Source organism: Molothrus ater, chromosome 1 (assembly GCF_012460135.2).
Source record: "Molothrus ater isolate BHLD 08-10-18 breed brown headed cowbird chromosome 1, BPBGC_Mater_1.1, whole genome shotgun sequence".
Taxonomy (NCBI): Eukaryota; Metazoa; Chordata; class Aves; order Passeriformes; family Icteridae; genus Molothrus; species Molothrus ater.
Window position 1 is genome coordinate 8,415,241 of NC_050478.2, and position 19,914 is coordinate 8,435,154.

At 46.9% G+C, this 19,914-nt stretch overlaps 1 protein-coding gene across 2 annotated transcripts; it reads left to right on the forward strand.

The window, feature by feature from the left end:
* The first annotated feature begins 393 nt into the window (after positions 1-393).
* On the forward strand, positions 394-10,945 carry INSIG1 (insulin induced gene 1). 2 transcript variants are annotated; one of them, XM_036378696.2, is made up of 6 exons: positions 394-470; positions 858-1,270; positions 3,976-4,100; positions 5,203-5,369; positions 5,835-5,934; positions 8,682-10,945. In XM_036378696.2, the coding sequence occupies exons 2-6, from the start codon at positions 874-876 to the stop codon at positions 8,709-8,711; spliced, it is 819 nt and encodes a 272-aa protein (XP_036234589.1). In that variant the 5' UTR covers positions 394-470; positions 858-873; the 3' UTR covers positions 8,712-10,945. The 2 variants fall into 2 exon arrangements, with proteins under 2 accessions (XP_036234589.1, XP_036234588.1); XM_036378695.2 differs by lacking the exon at positions 394-470 and adding an exon at positions 495-598.
* The last annotated feature ends 8,969 nt before the right edge of the window (positions 10,946-19,914 follow it).

Below are 19,914 nucleotides of genomic sequence, written 5' to 3' on the forward strand. Positions count from 1 at the left end.
CTGTGGCTTAGCGGTTTAAGGGCTACAGCGGGGTCACTGGGTTCGCAGTTGGACACGATGACCTTAAAGGTCTCCTGGAACCTTGACCATTCTCTGATTCCCTGACAGCGTCACCACCTCCAGCATCTCCATCCCTCCACCGCCCTCCCCTTCCCGCCCGGGGGCGGCGCGCATCCCCGGCGCGCTCCCGCCGCGTCCGCACGGTCCCGCCCGGTCCTTCCGCCGCCGCCGCCGCGCTGCGGGCGGAGCGGCGGGCCCGGGAGGCGGGTGGTGTGTCCGGCACGTCATATCAGCCGCCCGCCCGCCATTGGCTGCGCCGCCTCACCCGAGCGGGGCCGCGGCCGCCCGGGGCTGGCGCGGCGGCTCCCGCGCCCGGCGCTCGCCCCGCCCGGCGGGGAGGGGACGGCAGGGGACGGGCGGGGCGGCGGCGCGGAGCGGAGCGGCGGGCCCGGCGCTGCCTGCGGCCGCGGGTAGGTCGGCGGCGGGTAACGTGACATCCGCGGCTCGGGGTTTATAAACCTTCCCCGGGGCGCGGGCCGGCGGCGCTCAGCCGGCAGGGAGGCGCAGGAGCGGCGCAGCTCTCCCAACCCATCCCGAGGTGAGCGGGCGGCGGGACCCGGGGGCAGACGGACGGGCCCGGGTAGGGGGTGAACCCCGTCCCCGCGGGGGTCCGTGTCCTCCCGTAGGGATGAGGCGGCGCAGCCCCGGGGCTGCTTGGCTGGGTCGGGTCACCCCGCATCCCCCGGCGCCCCGGAGCCCGGGCGGTGCTGGAGGATGCGGCGGTGTGTGTCAGCGCGGAGGGAGGCGCCGGCCTGACCCGTTGCTCGGGGCTTTATTAGCGTGTGCCTGTGTTTCAGGACTCCGGAGAAGCCAATGCCCAGGTTGGAGAGCTGCGCCTGGAGCTGTTCCTGCACTGCCAGAGGAAGGCACAGGAGCCAGCTGGGGGACACGGCGGCGGGGCTGGCCGCCAAGGTGGGCGAGATGCTGAGCTCCTCCGTGCCGAGCCCCTCGCTGGCGCTGGTGGGTCGCGGAGCTCGCAGCCCCAGCACCTCCAGCGCCAGCAGCACCGCCAGCAGCACCAGCAGCACCTTGAACTGGAGTCAGCACCTGGTGCAGAGGAGCGTGGTGCTCTTCGTCGTGGGTGCTTTCATGGCCCTGGTGCTGAACTTGCTGCAGATCCAGCGGAATGTGACTTTGTTCCCTGACGAAGTGATTTCTACTCTCTTCTCCTCCGCCTGGTGGGTGCCCCCGTGCTGCGGCACAGCAGCAGGTGAGTCGCTGACCTCCACGGGTGATTTTGGGTTTTTCCTCATCCTCTCGTGGAGGAGGAGAGGCGGTGGGGCTGAATGCGTGACCCGTGCGCGCGGGAGCCCCGCATTCCCATCCGCCAGCGAGTGATGCGAGCTCGGGCTTTTGGGAGGGTGCGCGCCCGGCTTTATCCCCGCGTGTGCCAGGGCCGGTTTTGAGCCGGTGCGCTCTGAACGCGGGTGAAGCGGGGGGTGTCCCTGCCTGGAAGCGGGGGGTTCGGGCTCGGAGTGACCGCAGCGTTCCCGCCGCTCCTGGTGCCGCCCGCCGCGCGCGGGGCTCCCGCGCTGCCCCCGCCCCGCGCGGCCGCGTGTCGGCCCCGCCCCCCCGGCGCCCATTGGCTGCCGCCGAACTGGTGAGTGGCGGGCGGCGCTCCCCATTGGCTGCGTCCGCGACTGGCCACGGGCTGGGCCACAACAAGGAAGTCACGTGCGGCGGCGTGCGCGGCCCTGTCACCGGCCCGGGCCCCACAGAGCCCCAACCGAGCCCTTCACCGGCCCCAGCCGAGCCCTGTCACCGGCCCCGGGCCCCACAGAGCCCCAGCCGAGCCCTGTCACCGGCCCCACCGATCCCTGTCACCGGCCCCGGGCCCCACAGAGCCCCAGCCGAGCCCTGTCACCGGCCCCACCGATCCCTGTCACCGGCCCCGGGCCCCACAGAGCCCCAGCCGAGCCCTGCCCCGGGCCCCGCAGAGCCCGAGCCGAGCCCTGTCACCGGGCTGATCCCCACAGAGCCCCAACCGAGCCCTGTCACCGGTCCAGGCCCCATAGTGCCCCAACTGAGCCCTGTCACCGGCCTGACCCCCACCCCTGTCACCTGCCCGAGTCCTGTCGCTGGCCCTTCTACTGTAAATTCATTGCTAAGGCTCCGAATTTGTTCTCAAAGACAGGTGTACAAATGTGCTTGTGCTACTCCTACCAAAAAGTGTAGAAGTGAGATGCTTTTTTACCTATCATTCAGTGACTTCAAATAACATGATGGTGTTCTACCAGACAATATGTGGGGCATGATAATCAGTTTAAAAAGTCACCAGCCTGGCCCCCACCGACTCTTGTCACCGGCCCAGCCCCTGCCTGCTGCCCCGTGCCTTCTTGCTGTCCCTTGCCCCGGTCACCTGTCTGTCCCCTGTCACCTGCCTGCCCCTTGCCCACTGTCCCCATCACCTGCCTGCTCTCAGCACCTTGCTTGCTGCTCCTGTCACCTAACCGTGCCCTGTCTCCTGTCCCTGTCACCTGCCTGGCCCCTGCCTGCTGTCCCTGCCTTGTCCCTTGCCTGCTGCTGGGCTCATACCACAGAAGGCTCAGGCCACAATGTGATTGTCACACCAGCTGGCACATGGTTTGTGGTTTATCATTCATAACCCCCCCCCCAGTCCATGTCTAGACAAAGTTTTGGTGAAGGATTGGAGGATTAAAAAGGAGTTAAATTTTGGGGAATAAACTCACTTTAATATTTTTAAATTTTGCATTGAAAATACTTCAAACAACTCCTGCATATTTTGGTTTGATGTCTATTTGTATCACACCATGAAGGGGGTATGAATGATGAACTGTAAACTCAAATGAATAATGAACTGTGTTCATTAATGGATGAACATTAAAGGATGGTTAAAGGATGAACATTAAAGGTTCATTAAAGGCTGGCCTGGGATATTCTCCAGTGAGAGTTCTCATAGTCCTGTCTCAGTTGGATTAAACTTTGGAATTTAGCTGTTATCATAAGGCAAGAGTCCTGGTAGCTGGCATCAGAGTAATGAAGCTGTTTCAGAACACGTCTGTCTTGGAATAGTATGTTCTCTAGCTGTCTTAACATAGCATTTCTTACTCCTAGGAGTTTAAGGGATTAAAAAAAGAGCAGGAAAGGAAATTAATAAACATAGAAGTTGCACTCAGTAAAAGCAGCATGTCTAACCCTGGAGTTGGTGACAACTCAGGGAGTTGCAATCCCTAGAAGAATGAAACTCTGGTGTTCTTGCCAGCAACTGAGCTAACACTAGCCTATGTTTTTCTTCTGCAACCAACTTTCAGACTGATAAAGGCTGAAAAATGCCTTATGGAGATAAAAGCTTTGTCTGGTTAATTGTGTGAGTATCTATTTTTCCCTGATATAAATAGACTGATGGCAGCTGCTTGTTTAAGTTCAGCTCTGCTTCTGTTTGGTATCGAAATTCATCTGACATGGACAGGAGCCCTGGGCTGACTTACAGCCCAGCAGAAGGAGAGAAAGCAGCTCTGCTAATAAACTTTTAAGTCCATGCAAATATTTAATTCAGGGCCTGATTCACAGCTGATGAATCATGTTCATAAAGCTGTCAGCCCTGCACGTGAGCAATGAACACAGATTCCACTCCTGGCAAAGCTTTTATTGTGCTTTGCTTTTATTGGTACAAGCCTTTGCTCAGGATGTCAAATGGCAAATCTCTTTAAACAAAAGGAGCATCAAGTCAGATACCTTAGCAATGCAATATATATTTAGAGGTTCAAAGAGCTGGGCTTTTACTTCTTTAAAGTAGAAAAGGCAGGTAATAATTGTGTTTTCTTCATCAGGCTTACAGCAGTGTCATGAGCACCTTGCTGATTTCTCAAGCACTTTTATGCCAAGCTAATATTTAGTAATATTGGAGTAATCCTTGCCTGGCAGCTGGTGCAAGTGTTGTTCCTTCTCTTGCAGCTGTGGTTGGCCTGCTGTACCCCTGCATCGACAGCCACCTCGGGGAGCCCCACAAGTTCAAGCGGGAATGGGCCAGCGTCATGCGCTGCATCGCCGTCTTCGTGGGCATCAACCACGCCAGTGCTGTATCCTTCAGCTAGTGTTTGCTCCCTGGGCTCAGCAAACTGGCTCTGCCACTGTCTGGGGTCTGGGGGAGGATTGCCAAGGTAAGGGTGGTGCTCCTGGCAGAGAAAGTCTGTGATGTAGGAATGGGCCCCCTGTTGATGGAGTGACAAAACTCTCCTTTGTCTGCCTTAAAAAGGAAAAAAGCACAGAAGTCGCTCTCCTCAATTCGGTAAAAAAGACACCTCAGAGGACCTGGGGGACTTCACCTCAAACTTAAGGATAGCCAGTTGGACAGGAGCCAAAAAGCCCTGCCTAAGAAATTCACTAGAAAAATAAGAGAACAAAGGAACTAATGGCTTTTGTGGGGTGTTTTACCAAGAGCAACTCTTGCTCCTCGCTTGGGTTTTCTCCGTAAAAAGTTTTGTTATTTTGCCTTTTAATAAAACTTTTCTGTTTCCAACACTTCCACAGAAGCCATCCTGCTGATTTTATGCCTTCTAAGGTAACTGAGCTCTCTTGGGTGTGATATAAATCTCCAAGAGCTTATAAGACCTAGCTTGAAGAGACCATATATCGCTGTGACACCTGCTGTAGGCTGCAGTGGCTACTGTAAGATGTGTAACACAGCTCACTTAAAGTGTTAGGGGAGGGGAGAGGGATTGACATCGTGATATATCTTGTATAACTGCAAGCATGACAGTGTAAACTGTGTTGTTTTAATCTACATCTAAAAGTTAACACAACTAACTAGTGATTTGATAGTGAGGAGCACAAAATAAGTGTTCTTTATGTTAAAAATATGGTGTCTTGAGCAGAAAACCTGGATAATCCTGCTCACTTAGGTTACTTGAGACAAAAATCCATCTAAGTTAAATGTTTCAAAATGTAGCCTATTCTCTAGATGCTCAGTGTGACAAAAATTGATGTTGACTTTGCAGTCATGCTCCAGTCAGAGTTAACAAAAGCTATGATTGTTTGGCAGGTATGAAAACCAAATCCTAAATGTATTGTGTTTAAAGACAGAGAATTGGGCTTACTTTCGGTTTGAATTCTCCCTTGTTCAGTTTCAGCAACAGGATGTCTACAGACTTAAAAAGCACTGTCCTTAACATCTTTTTCCAGAAACTAGACTTTGCAAACAACGTCCAGCTGTCCCTGACTCTGGCAGCCTTATCACTGGGGCTTTGGTGGACATTTGATCGTTCAAGAAGTGGTCTTGGTCTTGGAATAACAATAGCCTTTGTAGCAACACTGATAACCCAGTTTCTTGTTTATAATGGCGTTTATCAGTAAGTTAGCTTCTAAAATACTATTTCAATTCTGTTGTCTTAACTAAAAGCATGGGTGCACATGAACTGGAATTTAGTTGTTAATATATTGGGCACATTCTTGCAAGAAGATGTTTTGTTTGTCTAAGGTAGTGGTCCAGTTGTTCCAAATGCCCAGACTGAGAACTGTGGGTGGAAGGTGGGGAGCACTGGGATTAGGATGTGTGTTGAAATGGTAACACCTCAGAAAACTGGAATTCTGCTGGCTCTCAGCAGAGTGAATATCTAAACTTTACTGGCTAGGACGTGGGGGTTTAGAAGCTTGTGATTTTTACAGACTTCATTTTGGTCTCCCAGTTTTTGTTGTTTTTTTTTTTTTTTTGTTTAAGTCCGGGGAGAGAATTCTGTAACATCTGGTTAAGAGCATGTAAGATGATGAAAGTTACTTGTCTCTAACTTTCTAACTTACTCCCTTTTCTTCACTAGGTATACATCCCCAGATTTCCTTTACATTCGTTCTTGGCTTCCATGTATATTTTTCTCAGGAGGTGTGACTGTAGGAAACATAGGACGCCAGCTGGCTATGGTAATTACTGCATAATTACTAGTTTCCTTAACAATCCAAATGCCTTCCATTGTTGTCAGTCCAAGAATAAACTATGCCTTGAAGGGTATGACTCACAAACTGTCAGAGTTAAATAGATGTATTCCTAAGAGCTGAACTGTAAGCAGACAACCTGTGTTGCCAGTAGAGTGGGTATTGTCTTAGTAAGTGTTTGAATATCTTTTGTATTTAACTTTTTCCAGTGGCAGCATAAATAAGACTGGAATCAGTGCATTGCTCCTGCTCAATCAGTATTTATAATTAACATTTAGGGTAGCTGGAGAACTGAGACACTGCTGGGCTTTCTCTAATTATTCATGCACAAAAGTATATATAGGGAAATGTCCCTATATAGCATCAAATTCCACTGCTCCAAAATCAAATATTCTCTTGCTGGTTACTTCAGACATGATTCAAGTATCACTGCATATATAAAGGGATAATATAAATTGCTGTCTTGTTTGCCAGGTTCTTAAGGAATTATTTCCTTGTGGCACACTGAAGAGTAAACCTGGCTGTGTGTTTGCACATCAGGCTAAGGCTTGGTTGTGAAAGGTGTTCTGACACTGACGGATAATAATAATTAATGTTGTGTTGATTTAACTTCTGTCTTCCTTGTAAGTCCTGTGTCCTGGAAAACACCCTTCAAGTTAACTTTCCTAAGGCTGCTGTGGTTTAGGTGGCTTCAATTTTTACTGAAGGAAGGGCATTTGAGGTTTTTTAAAACACAAGTTCACCACTCCTCCTTCAAATCTCACTGATGCATACAATCAGCATTTGGGTTTATTTAGGACTACATGTATGGGGGGAAGAGGAAGGCTAATTTCTCTTTTTAAATTTGCCACTCACATTAAGTGGAAACCATTAACTGAATTGTGTTGAAGCTTTGATATTGCAGCAGAGTCTCGAAATAAAATTATAGTTGGTTTTATGCTACAGTTCTGTATTTCACACAGTCCTTTCCAGTTGCTCTGCTGTTCCTGTTAGAAAGCAAAGGAAGGCAGCCTTAAACTAGAAAGAACTAAAATGAATTTAGACACGTAGAACTTTTTCCTTTGCTATTGTTTCACCTGGCATCTCACCTGAGTGTAGTGAAAATCAGCCTGGATCCTGCAGCCTGCAGTTTGTCATCTTCCTTTAAAGAAAGGGGAAAGTAGGCAATGCAGAGCTTTTTATTCTAATTATTTAGAAGTGTCTTCTCATGTGTTTTACATTGCCATTACTTAGTCAGGAAAAGCTTGGGGAAGTGCAGCATTTTCATAGGAACACTTCTGCAAGTCATTGTGAAGCATTGTGTGCTGGAATTCCCAAGAAGTAGGGTCTGTAATTCAGTCAACCACAAGTTTCTTCTATAGAGGTAATTCAAAAGTCCCAGTCTGTTTTGTCAGCCATTGTGGTTGTGGCAGGAAGATGGAATGTAGCATTTTTTTAACCCATACTTGAATTAAACAGTTATTTCTCTGGCTATATGTGCTGATGCTCCTCTTAGAAAGCAAAGGAAGACAGCCTTAAACTAGAAAGAGCTAAAATGAATTTAGACAATAGGACTTTTTCCTTTGCTATTGTCTCACCTGGCATCTCACCCTGAGCTCTTGGCTGCATGTGACAGATATTTCCAGAGTAGAAGGTGGCACCCGTGGAAATGAGTGGAGTAAAGTTGCTTTGCTTCTTCCTCAGCCCCTGTCTAGATTTTCCAGTTAGAAATGAAAAGTGAAATGAAAAGTGTCCCTAAGATATCTCCTCCCATGCTGATAAATGTTAGCTGGGAGATCCTTGCTGCTTTCCAGTCACTTGATTTCAAAGGAGCTCCCAAAGTGCAGTGTGACCTTTCAGCAAGCCTGCTGTCAGCAGAGACCTTGGGGTTTTGTTTGGCTTGTTGGGATTTTTTCGCCAGCACTTGAGGATGAAGTCCGGTGTTTTCTTTTAGTAGGTTTTAAAGCGAAGGAAGAGGTGAAGGTGCTGCTGCTGCCATCAGTTCTTTCTGCTCATTCTGACACCTAGAGTTGCTCAGTCAGTGCTCATCAGCTGGGTTAAGTGGGTGGCAACACTTCATTTTTGAGTTGTAACCATCTTTCTCAGCATCTGACAAAGTAGTGTGGTATTCAGAACTTGGGCCTCACAAATATCTATTGTGTACTAGTGCTAGAGGCTGGAGAACTGAGAATGCATTCAGTACTTGAAAATATATTTGCATTTTGACCTTAGAAAGAGAACAAGTTACAAGCTTTGTTTCAAAGAAAAATGGGTTAAATATCTTATAGTGACATATTACTGCATTCCATACTAGAAAAGAGAGTTAGGAAGAAATGAGTAAGTCTCTGATACCAGGCTTTGACTGGAAAATAAAGTAGCTTGTGGTTAAAGGCAGTTTGAAAAAGGGCTGTTAAACTGAATTAATGGCTGTTAAGTGAAGCATTGAGTACCTTCTGCTAAGAAATAAACTGAGATAGAGAGGAAAGATAACAAAGTCTTATAAAAAGCCATGCAATTGGCAGATGGATTTTTCAGATGCACTGATTGAGGCAACAAACACCCATAGTGATTTTTTTTTTTTTGTCCACAGTTAGGGAGCACGTCCTTGTTAAGCTTTTAAAAGAAGCCATGCTCTCCAGGTCATTATCAGCCTAACTGGAGTTACTTTACTATTTAATAATTGAAAATACTGCATAATGTAGTCACTTATCAGATGGCATTAAAACCTAACATGTGTTGATGTTTTTTATCCATAGGGTATTCCAGAGAAACCACACAATGACTAAGCCTTTGAAGAAGAATACCCGGTGCCAGTGTGAAAGCAACTTTATGAAGATGTGTTCCTTTCTAAAACTGAAGATTATTTAGAAGAAATAATCTCTCTATGGGCTCACTGCACAAATGACTTGTGGGGAAAAAAAATTTATCCACTCTTAGAATAGCCAAGTGAAATTAACTGCTTGTCTTGAAATCTTACCCCGATTTACCACATAAGCATTTGCATATGGCTGTTCTCTGGAAGAGTTTAACACCAAGTGCATACAACTGTTCAGGCTAAGTGGCAGTTTTCCAAGTATTAGATTCCACTGTAAGTTATTGAATCAGCTGCCATGTTTTAAAGCCTTGAAACTGAAATTTAATTACAAGCTCTTGTATCAGTGCCCAAAGGAAGTAGATTGATGGTGCTTAACAATGATGAAGTATGGTTTAATAGGAATAGTATTTATCCAAATCTTTAAAAAATAGGGTTATTTAAAAATAAGAGTGATCAAAACAGATTAAAGGCATTGCACTAATGCTTTTAGGAGTCTTATGAAGGAATCATGCCCTTACTTGTAATGCTGCATTAAGTTTCTGTCTTTGACAGGTGGAGAGGGTTTGAGGGATGAGAGGTTGGAAGCCTTAGCTTGGAATTTCTAAATTACTTCAGTATGAGAAGTGAGCACAGGAGACAATCTTGTTCAAACGTGAACCTTTATCAAGAGATTCCAACTGGAAATTTCATTACTCCTGAGGCTTGCAGTTAGATTTGCAAGAATCAAGCTCTGGCCACAATTCAGTAAGAAATCTCAGTGTGTGTGACTATGCCTGCTTAATATTAGACCCCTGCTTCAGTGTCTCACCAAAGGACATCTTAAATATCTCAAATGTCTGATGTCACTGAAAAACCATGCATTCCATGTCAGTGCTTGGCCATGGAGCACGTGCCCCCAAGTTCTTTGATTTGTCATTTCCTCCTAGAGCTGTCCTTTGAATCCGGGTTTGGACTGAAATGATTAGAAAAAGAATTGGGCCTCAAATGTGATTTAAACTGTATGTGAAGAACAGCAAACAGCTTGTTTTCTCAGTTCAGTTTCTGAAAGAGATCACTACTTGTTTTTACACAACCCTATAGAACTTGCAATCTGTGATTGCCTTCTTAAAAACAAAAAGTGCTTATGTCACTACATTAAACATTTGGTGTTTCTTAATACATAGTTCTGGTGAGCACAACGTATTCATTTGATAGCTTAGACCACAGGAGACCTAAATAGCAAGTATTAGGTCTTAAAAGTTGAAGTGCAATGTACAGTAAGTCTGAGCCTCAAGTTCTCTTCAATATCGATCATTTCTTATGAGAGATTAAAGAGAAAAGGGTTCTGAGTTCATTTCAATGCTGCATGGAGTCAAATGGAGCAATAATTTATTTAACTAGTACAGCTAGTTTTGTTGTATCTTACATTGAACCCAAATTTTTAGAAATACTCCAATTTTGTGGTTATGGTGTACTTGTAAACTTTTATGGATTTGCCTTTTTGTATTATGCAATTTTTTTTTTGTTGTTGTGTTCTTTTCCAATCTTACATGGCTTCAGTTATAGTTAGAGGCTTCAGTTAAAGGTTGAACCATCAAAACAGAAGTTGAGGCCAGGTCTCTGTTCTGGCTGTTTTCACTCTTCTAAGGGAATGCTAGCAACAAAAGTTTAGCACAAAGTCTATGCTACAGAGCAGACCCCAATTCTAACCTTACTTTGGTGTAAATCAAGAGTAATTTCATTGATATAAGATCCATCCTCAAATGTTCAAAACCTAAGTAATCAAATTTTATAGAACTACTTGAAGAGACTGGAACAGGTTCAGCTCAGCTGTTTAAGGAGCTGCTGCCTTGCTGGAGATACAGCTTTGTAATCATCTTGAAACCCATTTCAAAGTGTTTTGAAACCAGATGTAAGTAAAGCTGGCAGTGATCTCTATGGATATTTGATAGAGAAGTATCTCAGATTTATTTGTAAAGACTGAAACTAAATCTGTACCTGTTAGAAATAATACAGCCAAAAACATAAGTCAAAAGTTCATTTTTTGCCAATACTTCTGAGTATCTTAACCAAAGTGATTTAAGTTTGGAAGAGGTGGGGAGGGGAGTGAAGAAAATTTGCACTATTCTGAATTTGAACACTTAAATTCTCATTCTTACTGGTAAGTTTTCAGCGGTGTGTTTGGTTTTACACTTTTTTTACTATTAAAGTTTTAAGATCAAACCATGTTTGCCTTGGACTCTCTGTGCTGGCATTATGCAGGAATCTTTCTTGAAAAGGACAGTTGTTATGGTTGCATAACAAATATTCAGTCATGCATATGCAGTGGTTTTAAAAAAAAAATCCTAAACTGAATTTGGCAAGATCAGCTTCAGCAGGGGTTGTACAGTTGAAGAAAAACAGCCTTGCTATTGTAGCAGGGAAGCAGAGTAAGTGTGTCGTGGTTTTGTGCTTTAAAGTACAGAATTTTCCTGCCATTGTCTTCCAAAATGCTGAAATTCATAATCTGAAACAAAATATGGAGGGGGCAGGGTAAGCATGCAAATTCCTGCTGTGGTTTGGTTGTGTGCAGCAGTGGTTACTAAAGTCTGAAGCATCCTGAAGAGTGCAAGCTAAGAATGAGCTGCTGAGGCTAAGCAACTCTAATTGCAGCTCACAATTAAGACCAAAATTCTTCAAGTTTAGTGCACTTAAGTGTCTATTTTAGACTTCTAGAAGTTGCTGCACTTTCAGTGGAAACAGTAGAATGACATTTTGGTCAATTTTCAGTTGGCATAGTTGAGGAAAGCTTCATTAGGAATTTCTTAAATATTTTAGCTTGAATAGCCTGGGTTTAACTTCAGTGTAGCAGCTGAGGAAGGAAGTGTTAACAGCTCCAATCTGATGGCCCAGGTTCTCCAGCTATATTGATTTCCCTGAAACTGCACTCAAATTTTGTGAAAAGGAATTAAATATATATTTTTATGTATGTGAATACATATATATATATATAATATATATGCATACATATATAGATGTGTGTATATATATACACATGTATAATACGTATGTATGTGTGTATATATGTGTATATATATATTTATATATATAAGGTGGTGAGATACAGCCTGGTCTTGGAGAACTAAAGCATGATGGTCTTTTGAGTCAGGAACAGGTGTACAAAGTTTATAAAGGAAAAGAAAAACTGCTCTTCCCAGCAAGTGGGATGATTTGACGTGTGCACATTCCTGCAGATCCATCCTGTGGCTTGTGCAGCCTTTGGCTTTAATCATGGGGATTTGCAGGTGCTAAATTAGCCACAGGAGGGCCCATGGTCTGTTCTCTGAATGCAGCAGGAACATATTGAGATGAATAATGAAATTAGGTCTCAATTGCCTTTACTGCACATCAGAGTAGCTCCAAAATTCATGAGAACAAAGCATTACATGCTGGATTAATTGAACAAAGCATACAGGTGAGAGCTTTTTGAGGGTTCTGTCTTGGAAACAGGTGAGAGCTGTGGGTGACAGTGGGTTCTTTCAGCTAAAAGGCCAAGAAGAGCTCCTATGGATGGATAATGATGATTTCTCTGGGCAGTGAAATACCACAGGAGCTGCCCCATGCATAGTTTGGAGGCCTCATGTGTTTAAATTCTTACATTGTGCAGTGATAATGTTGAGCCTTCATGGGCTGCAAATGGGGACAGATGAATTTCATGTTCCATAAAGCCTCATGTGAGGCTGGCTGTGTCACAGGAGAGTCTGGATTGTGATGATGCTTCTGGCCTGCTGCAGATAACTTTCAAACACAGGATTCAAAGTACATATGATAATTCCTATAAATAATGTATTACTACCCAAAAACACATAAAAGGTCAGAGCTTTACTGAGTTTTAGTCAGTGAATTCTTTTCTTCAGCTGCAAATTATGCCTACTCTATTTCATTGTCTTCTTTGTGTGTTCAGTAGCTTGACTGCTATTAGATTTTTATTAAATACCAGAGAAGTGCTACAGAGGTTACATGAACTTGCTGTGTTTCCTAAGAATTAAAACATCAGCTACAAATCAGCAGAATTTAAATACAGCTGCAGCATTTTCTCTCAGCTCAGTAGCTGGCATGGGGCTCCCTCTGGCAGCCAGGTGAGTATTCCTTGGGTTGGGGCTGGGCAGGGGAGGCTGTGTGTCTCTCACTCCTATAAATGCACAAGGAGTTCATCCTTTTCAAGGTGTCTTAGATTAGAGGCCAGAAAATTAAAATAAGTTAACCTGGACTCAGAAGTGAGTCAAGATCACATCCAGTAATGGCCTGTAAAAGAAAGGCTCACTGAGATGCTCCTGGGGAAATGTAAATTGTTCACATGTGACCATGGAGTTCAAGACAGGTCTTCTGGCTGTCCTGGCTGCATTTTGAGTTTCATGATGCTGTAGAGACCATAGAATCATAGAAATGTTTGGAGTGGGACCTTAAGGACCATCTGGTTCCAAACCCCCCCCTGCCATGGCAGAGATGTCCCAGGCTGCTCCAAGCCCCATCCAGCCTGGCCTTGAGCACTGCCAGGGATGGGGCATCCACAGCTTCTCTGAGCAACCTGTGCTAGATAAAATCACCAAGCACACAGTTTGGGTCAGCTGGAACACTTGTTACCACCTTGACATGCACTGGTTTGATTCTGACCTTTGAAAAGTGCTCCAAGTTGTCTGACAGTGCAATGCTTCACCTCTTCAAAAACCTAAACCACGCTTTTTTATAAAAATGAAATGAGAAATTTCAATTTCCAAACATTCTTCCTGGTAGTCTTAATGTTGCAGAAATGTATAAGAATGTGTTGGTTTAGGAATTATCTTTTGTTTTGACAAATCTGCATTTTTTGGCCCAAAATTAAGGTTTTTATAAAAATTTCTGATCACTTTAGGTATCACCTTGCTTATGCACCACCCTCATCAATCTTTTATTTTCTGGCCCAGGGTAATCACTTTCTTCTTCCTTCCTGCCCTTTGTTGTTTAAACAGCTTCTCTAGGCTTTATACTTCATCACCTTTCAGGCCTCATCTTCCTCTCTGCCACCCCAATAGGGGCTTGAAAGGCAGCAGGTACCTGTGCTGGATCTGCAGTCTGCACGCTGCACTCTCTGCACCTTTTCATTCTCAGACATTACTCAGAACTTATTCAAGGATTTTTTTTTTCTTGTTTTCTTGCCTGTTTCTGTCAGAAACTCCTTCTACAATAAAAAGTCAGACTGCTGGAAGGACCAGCATCCCCCATCTCAGCACCTGGGGGAGCAAGCAAGGAGCTGTGCTGTCCTGCAGAACCTCTGCCTTGTTCTGACAATTGCATTTGGGGAGACAAAGTTTTATGTTTAAAACCATCAAAACAACCCAAACAAACCCCAAGTTTTTCTCACCTGGCTCAGAAGAGCAGCCTTGCAGTGCCAGCTGTGTCACTGCCATGTGGTACTGGAGGCTGCTGGGGTTTTGAGCAGCAGCCCCTGAAGATGGGATAACTCTGGATCCTACAAGCCATCACTCAGGTTTTAATACCTGTGTTACAAAAAAAACCCAGCTGCTGGTGAGTTTAACACTGGGCATCACTTGAACAGATGTCATCCAAAAGCAAGAGAAGCTGTCTGTGATCCCTGATCACCCCTGGTGTGCAGCTGATGGCCCAGGCTGGAGGGGTCTGTGCTGCTGAGCTCTTGCACCAGGACCCTGTAGCACAGAGCCTGGGCACTGTGTGGGGCTGTGCTGCAGGGATGAGCAGCTGGATCTGGTTTCTCCAGGAAATCTGCTGCTCCTGGGCTGCTGGAAGAGGTGACACAAGCTGATGTAGGAGGAAGGTGCAACACATCCCTGCCAGCATCAATCAAGCCACTGCAAATTTTGCCCTGCAAGGATCAGACAGCATAGTCCAGAAATCTCAGGAGGTGCAGAGGAAATAATCTCCAGGAATACATACCCTTCTGACAAACCCAGCTCGAGCAAAATAAACAGGGCAAAAATCAAAACTCCAGGGGCTCTTTTGGGCAGCAGAGACCTTGTCCAGACAAGCAGAGCTGATTTATTTCCGTGCAGAGCTCTGCAGCAGGGAAATTCTTTGCAACATTTCTCCTTGCTTGGCTGAAGCACACAGACAGTGCAGTCAGTGACATCCTCACCCCAGAAAGGATCCAAACACAGCTGAGCTGAGGTGCAGCACAGGTGAAGTCAGTGGGGCTGGAGATGTGCTGAGCATCACGAGCAGCTCCAGGGCTGGAGCTCTGCTCCCAGCCATAGCAGGGCAGCAGAGACTGTCACTGCTGAGGGCTGGAGGTCAGACATGAATAATCCTGCTACCAAACCTCCCACAGGTCACCTTCCAAGCACCTTGCTGGAATAGTTAAGTAAGAGTGAATAAAAACATCAGCAAAAGAGCCACACTCAGTCGTAAGCACCTGAGTTATCAGCTTAGTGGAAGAAGATAGCAATGGTGTCTAACAGCATAACCAATCCTGATCAGTTTACTCAGAATTTTAGCAATTTTTTGGTCTTTTCATGCAGAGAAAACACCTGGTATCACCAGGGCACATCCTGCTGCCACTTGTTTAGGTTTAACTTCACCTTTACTCCCACAGGTTGTGGTGCTGGTGGGATGGGAGTCCTACCACAGCACAAATGAGTCTGTACTGAGCACAGATTGAAGGTACAACCTGGGGATTCATTATTCTCTTGGTGAAACTCAGCTGCAAAGGATAAACATTCCCATAATTGGAGACACCCCAGGGTATTCAAAGTAACCCCTATAGGATGGTGGGTTTGGCACAGGAGACACACAGCCTCCAAAACTGGCAGCTGAAGACCACAGAGAGGATGTGAGACATCTCAGAATCAGGGAATCACTTTCACTGGAATTACATTTAAGGTCATTGAGTCCTGCTGGTAACCCAGCACTGCCAAGCCCATCACTTAAATCCTGTCCCTAAGTGCCTCAGCTACATAGAGACCTCCAGGGATGGTGACTCCACCACTGCCCTGGGCAGCCTGTTCCACTGCTTGACAACCTTTAAGGAGAAGAAATTTTTCCTAATATCCAATCTAAACTTCCCCTGGCTCAACTTGAGGCAGTTTCCTCTCATCCCAAACCAAAACAGCAGGATGCTCAAGGTTTGAACCCCACCTTCAACCTTCACTAATATGGGAACCAAAGACATCCATCAGTGCTTATGATGAGAAAAAATGGGGTTTGGGGGTTTTTCCCAACAATCAAACATTGGAAGTAGACCATGAAGCCAGCAATGGTCTGGCCTCAGCATCATCACAGCCACAACTCATTGTCATGGGAAGGATCACTCTCCTGGAAGGTGCAGCCAGGTGATGGAAGTTTGAATGCAAAGTTCTGAGGTCAATAGAACAAGCAGCCTCACACAGGAGCTGGTGAATAATTCCCATCAGATCTGCAGTGGGATTTGGGGAAAGAACAGCTGCATTTGTCTGCCTGCTCCTTGGGCATGTTCCACCTGCTTAATTGAAGGCAGGTCCAAGTGAGCCATCTGTTGACCTGGTTGAGGAATCAGAGCTTCCCACTAATTTAAAGATAATTCTTACAGGTTATTAAAGGCCTAGAAGGAAAGGAGAGATGGATAAAAAACAACAGTAAGAAGCTTTGCCTCAGAGGCACAGGTAATATCTGTAACAGCTGCTCCACCCTATGCCTTAGCTAATTGTTAAATGAATCACCCTGGCAAAAGAAGCATTAATAAAGGGAAGCGAAGACTGAACATCTGGAAAATAATATGAAAGGGAAGAATTTTCATATTTTGGAACTCCTTGCTGGGTGGGAACTGCTTGGGGAGACAGCTCTAATTGCTTGTCTGAGAGAATGAAAAGTGAATCTATTCCCAGTCTGAAATCAGCACAGTCATTGTGAATTCCTCTCTGCTCTCCTGTCCCAGTGCCACAGCTCTAACAGGGGGCCCTGACCTGCAAATATCAAGACAAGCTCTTCATCTTCTGCTCCTTGGCCAGACAGCAATGTGCACCACAAAGGCAGGGGTGTGCCTCCTCAGGAGCTGGGTCCAAGCTCAGAAGCTGTTCCCAGCAGCCCAGTGCAGGATGCACTATCAATATAAGTTTATTCTGGGGGCACCAGTCAGTCCTGGTGCTGCTGGGTGGTTACCATTTGATAAACCAGCTTTCTGCCTGAGGCTGTCAGGCTTTCCTGGCAAAGGCTGTGGGGCAGGAGGGGAGAACACCAGGCCTGCTGCTGTTTGCTCCTGCTGTGCTTTGCAACTCTTTGCTGGATACAGGGAGCTAGAGGCATGGCAAATTTCTCTCCCTGCAGAAGAAGGACATGGCCAACACACAGCAGAGTCCTCTGTGCAAGCCCCCTTGTCCAGCACAGCAAGGAGCTCTGCAAAATGAGCCCTCACCACAGTGTGAGTCAGACCCTTCATGATTTGACACTGGAAACTGGGCTGGATGAAACTCTGGAACGTTCTGGGGTCTCATTCAGCTTCGGTAAGGAAACCAAACCAGGATACCACAAATCTCTCTGACAGTAGGATGCTGGGATTTTAGCACACACCTGGAAAACAGATTGCGCTGCAATACCTGTGCACTAATAGAGTCTGACTGGGTTTGGCTTTTCTGCTCACCATCTCCTGCTTACCATTTCCTCACAGAAGCAGCTCATAGTGATCATGATTCTTCTACATTCCCTCCATTTGGTCTTCTTGCTCTTCTGCCATTCTGCAAGTTCTCAGTCTCTTGTCTTGGAGAAGAATCTCCTTCATGCAACACCTCAGAGAGCACTGTGCAGCCAGGTCTCCAGCCAGCAGAGGCAGAGCTGGTGTCTGCACAAACCAGTCCTGGGCAGCCACTCCCCAGGGCACGTGTCCAGCAGGGCACAGTGGGTCTGCAGCAGGGCCATGGTGAGGGCAGGGGAGAGAAGCAGCCCTGAGCCAGGGCTCTGCAGCAGGACAGGCTCACAGCTCTCTCATTTCAGCAGGAGTGTAAAAGTCTGAGCCACTTTTCTAAATAGAGCCTAGAAGTAACTCAACTACCCTCCAAATGTAATGCTGCTCCCAGGCCAAGCTGCATGGCATTGCCAGTGGTGTGTCACTCCCTTCCAAGCCTTTCATTTCCACCTGCAAAAGGAATGGGAAAGGTTTTCAGTGTTTTACCTTTTCATTGGTGTAGGTGAAATGCCAACCTGAGCACGGGCAGAGCTCTTAGGTGTCACCCCACTCCTAAGGTCCCCAGCACCACATGGTCCCAAATGTCACCACCCCTCTGAGGACCCTGTTCACTAGCTGAACACAACTCTTTCTGCAACTGGTTTCTCTTGTCTGCTTCTCCCTGATGCTATTCTGGAATATCTCAGCATGTGAATCAAATTTGCAGGCAGGAGACCTGACACAGGGATGTGCCACCACCTCCATGGCACAGAATGTGCCACCAGCTCCCTGACGCAGGGATGTGCCACCAGCTCCATGGCACAGAATGTGTCACCAGCTCCCTGACACAGGGATGTGTCACCAGCTCCCTGGCACAGAATGTGCCACCAGCTCCCTGACACAGGAATGTGTCACCAGCTCCCTGACACAGGGATGTGCCACCAGCTCCCTGGCACAGAATGTGTCACCAGCTCCCTGACACAGGAATGTGTCACCAGCTCCCTGACACAGGGATGTGCCACCAGCTCCATGGCACAGGGATGTGCCACCAGCTCCCTGACACAGGGATGTGTCACCAGCTCCCTGGTACAGAGATGTGCCACCAGCTCCCTGACACAGGAATGTGCCACCAGCTCCCTGACACAGGGATGTGCCACCAGCTTCCTGACACAGGGATGTGTCACCAGCTCCCTGACACAGGGATGTGCCACCAGCTTCCTGACACAGGGATGTGCCACCAGCTCCATGGCACGGGGATGTGCCACCAGCTCCCTGACACAGGGATGTGCCACCAGCTCCATGGCACGGGGATGTGCCACCAGCTCCGTGACACCACGTGGCACTCAGGAGGGCTGTCCAGTGACATGGAGCAGGGAAGGGCTCTGCTCAGGGCTGGAGAGGGACACAGCACCCCGGGCACCCTTGGGTGCAGGGAGAGAGCAATGCCACTGCACCACAGACAGTGCTGAAGCAAAAGTGGGGGGGTTGGGGCTGGGCGGGAGCGTTCCCAAACATCCACACAAGGATCCTAAAGCATAATTATGAAATTTTAAAAAACAACTTGACGTTATAATTATCAGGGTTCCTGGAGGAGCGGCGTAATTGAATTCGAGGGTGTCTCGCTCTCATTGCAGGCACTAACGAGAGAGCGGCTCCGCTTCCCCCGCAGCCTTCCCGGAGCCCTGCAAAGCTCGGGAGACACCCAACAATTCAATTATTGTTTCCCTCTGGAAAGCAGATCATTTTAGACACGCGGCCAGCTCTAATTACAAAAGGAGAGGGGGAGAAAATATTCTTGTGTCCAAAATTATTTGACTCATTAAAAGGATTTCTTTTCTGCCAGGCCTGAGTTAGAACTCCGGTGGAAGGATGGGAAGCAGAGAGGAGCAGCGGCTCTGGCAGGAAGGAGCGGCGCCCCTGTCCTGCAGCAGTGTCCCCTGTGCTCGGGGGCAGCCCCTCCAGGTCCCCCTTGGCCAGGAAAAGCTGTTTTCCCTGCAGAAGGAAGCCGGGGCTCCAGGCAGGGCTGCTCAGGGCTCACACAGACCATGGGTGTGTGAGGAGAGCCGGGGCTCGGCCGCAGCTGCGGGAATTTCCCTCCTCCCTGCCCTCCTCGGCAATGATGGCATGAGGTCTTTCACTCAAAAGCTTCATTATGGTGCTGTGGTTTTTCGGGTTTTTTGCCCCCTCAGATTATTTTTAAATGCTCTTTTGTAGTGAAAGACGATTTTGTGTAGGGGAGGTCCCTTTTCCAATTAGCAGTAATTAACTCATCTGTAATGGGTTTTTTCATAGCCCTCCATTTCCTGTGGCGGGGAGAAGGCCAGGATGGATCAGGGCACTCCAACCCTCCCAAGAAAACACTTTAGAGGGGATTTTCTTCCATTTGGACTTTTTTTATATTTTTTTTATAATTAAAATAATGCCTTCACAGGCTTTACAGGGGCAATGCTGCTGCCCAGCGTGGACAGCTTGGGCAAGAGAAGGAGATTCTGGGCAAAAGGCTCCCGAATCACTGCATGGCCTCATTCCCAAATCCACATCTTCCCTCCTCTTCAGTGCAATGAAATGA

Excerpts from the sequence above, each read along its gene's own strand:
- INSIG1 (XM_036378696.2), top strand. The coding sequence starts at position 874 with ATGCCCAGGTTGGAGAGCTGCGCCTGGAGCTGTTCCTGCACTGCCAGA. Across the intron at positions 1,271-3,975 it reads GTGCTGCGGCACAGCAGCAG|CTGTGGTTGGCCTGCTGTAC; the intron begins GTGAGTCGCTGA and ends CTTCTCTTGCAG. Across the intron at positions 4,101-5,202 it reads GCATCAACCACGCCAGTGCT|AAACTAGACTTTGCAAACAA; the intron begins GTATCCTTCAGC and ends ATCTTTTTCCAG.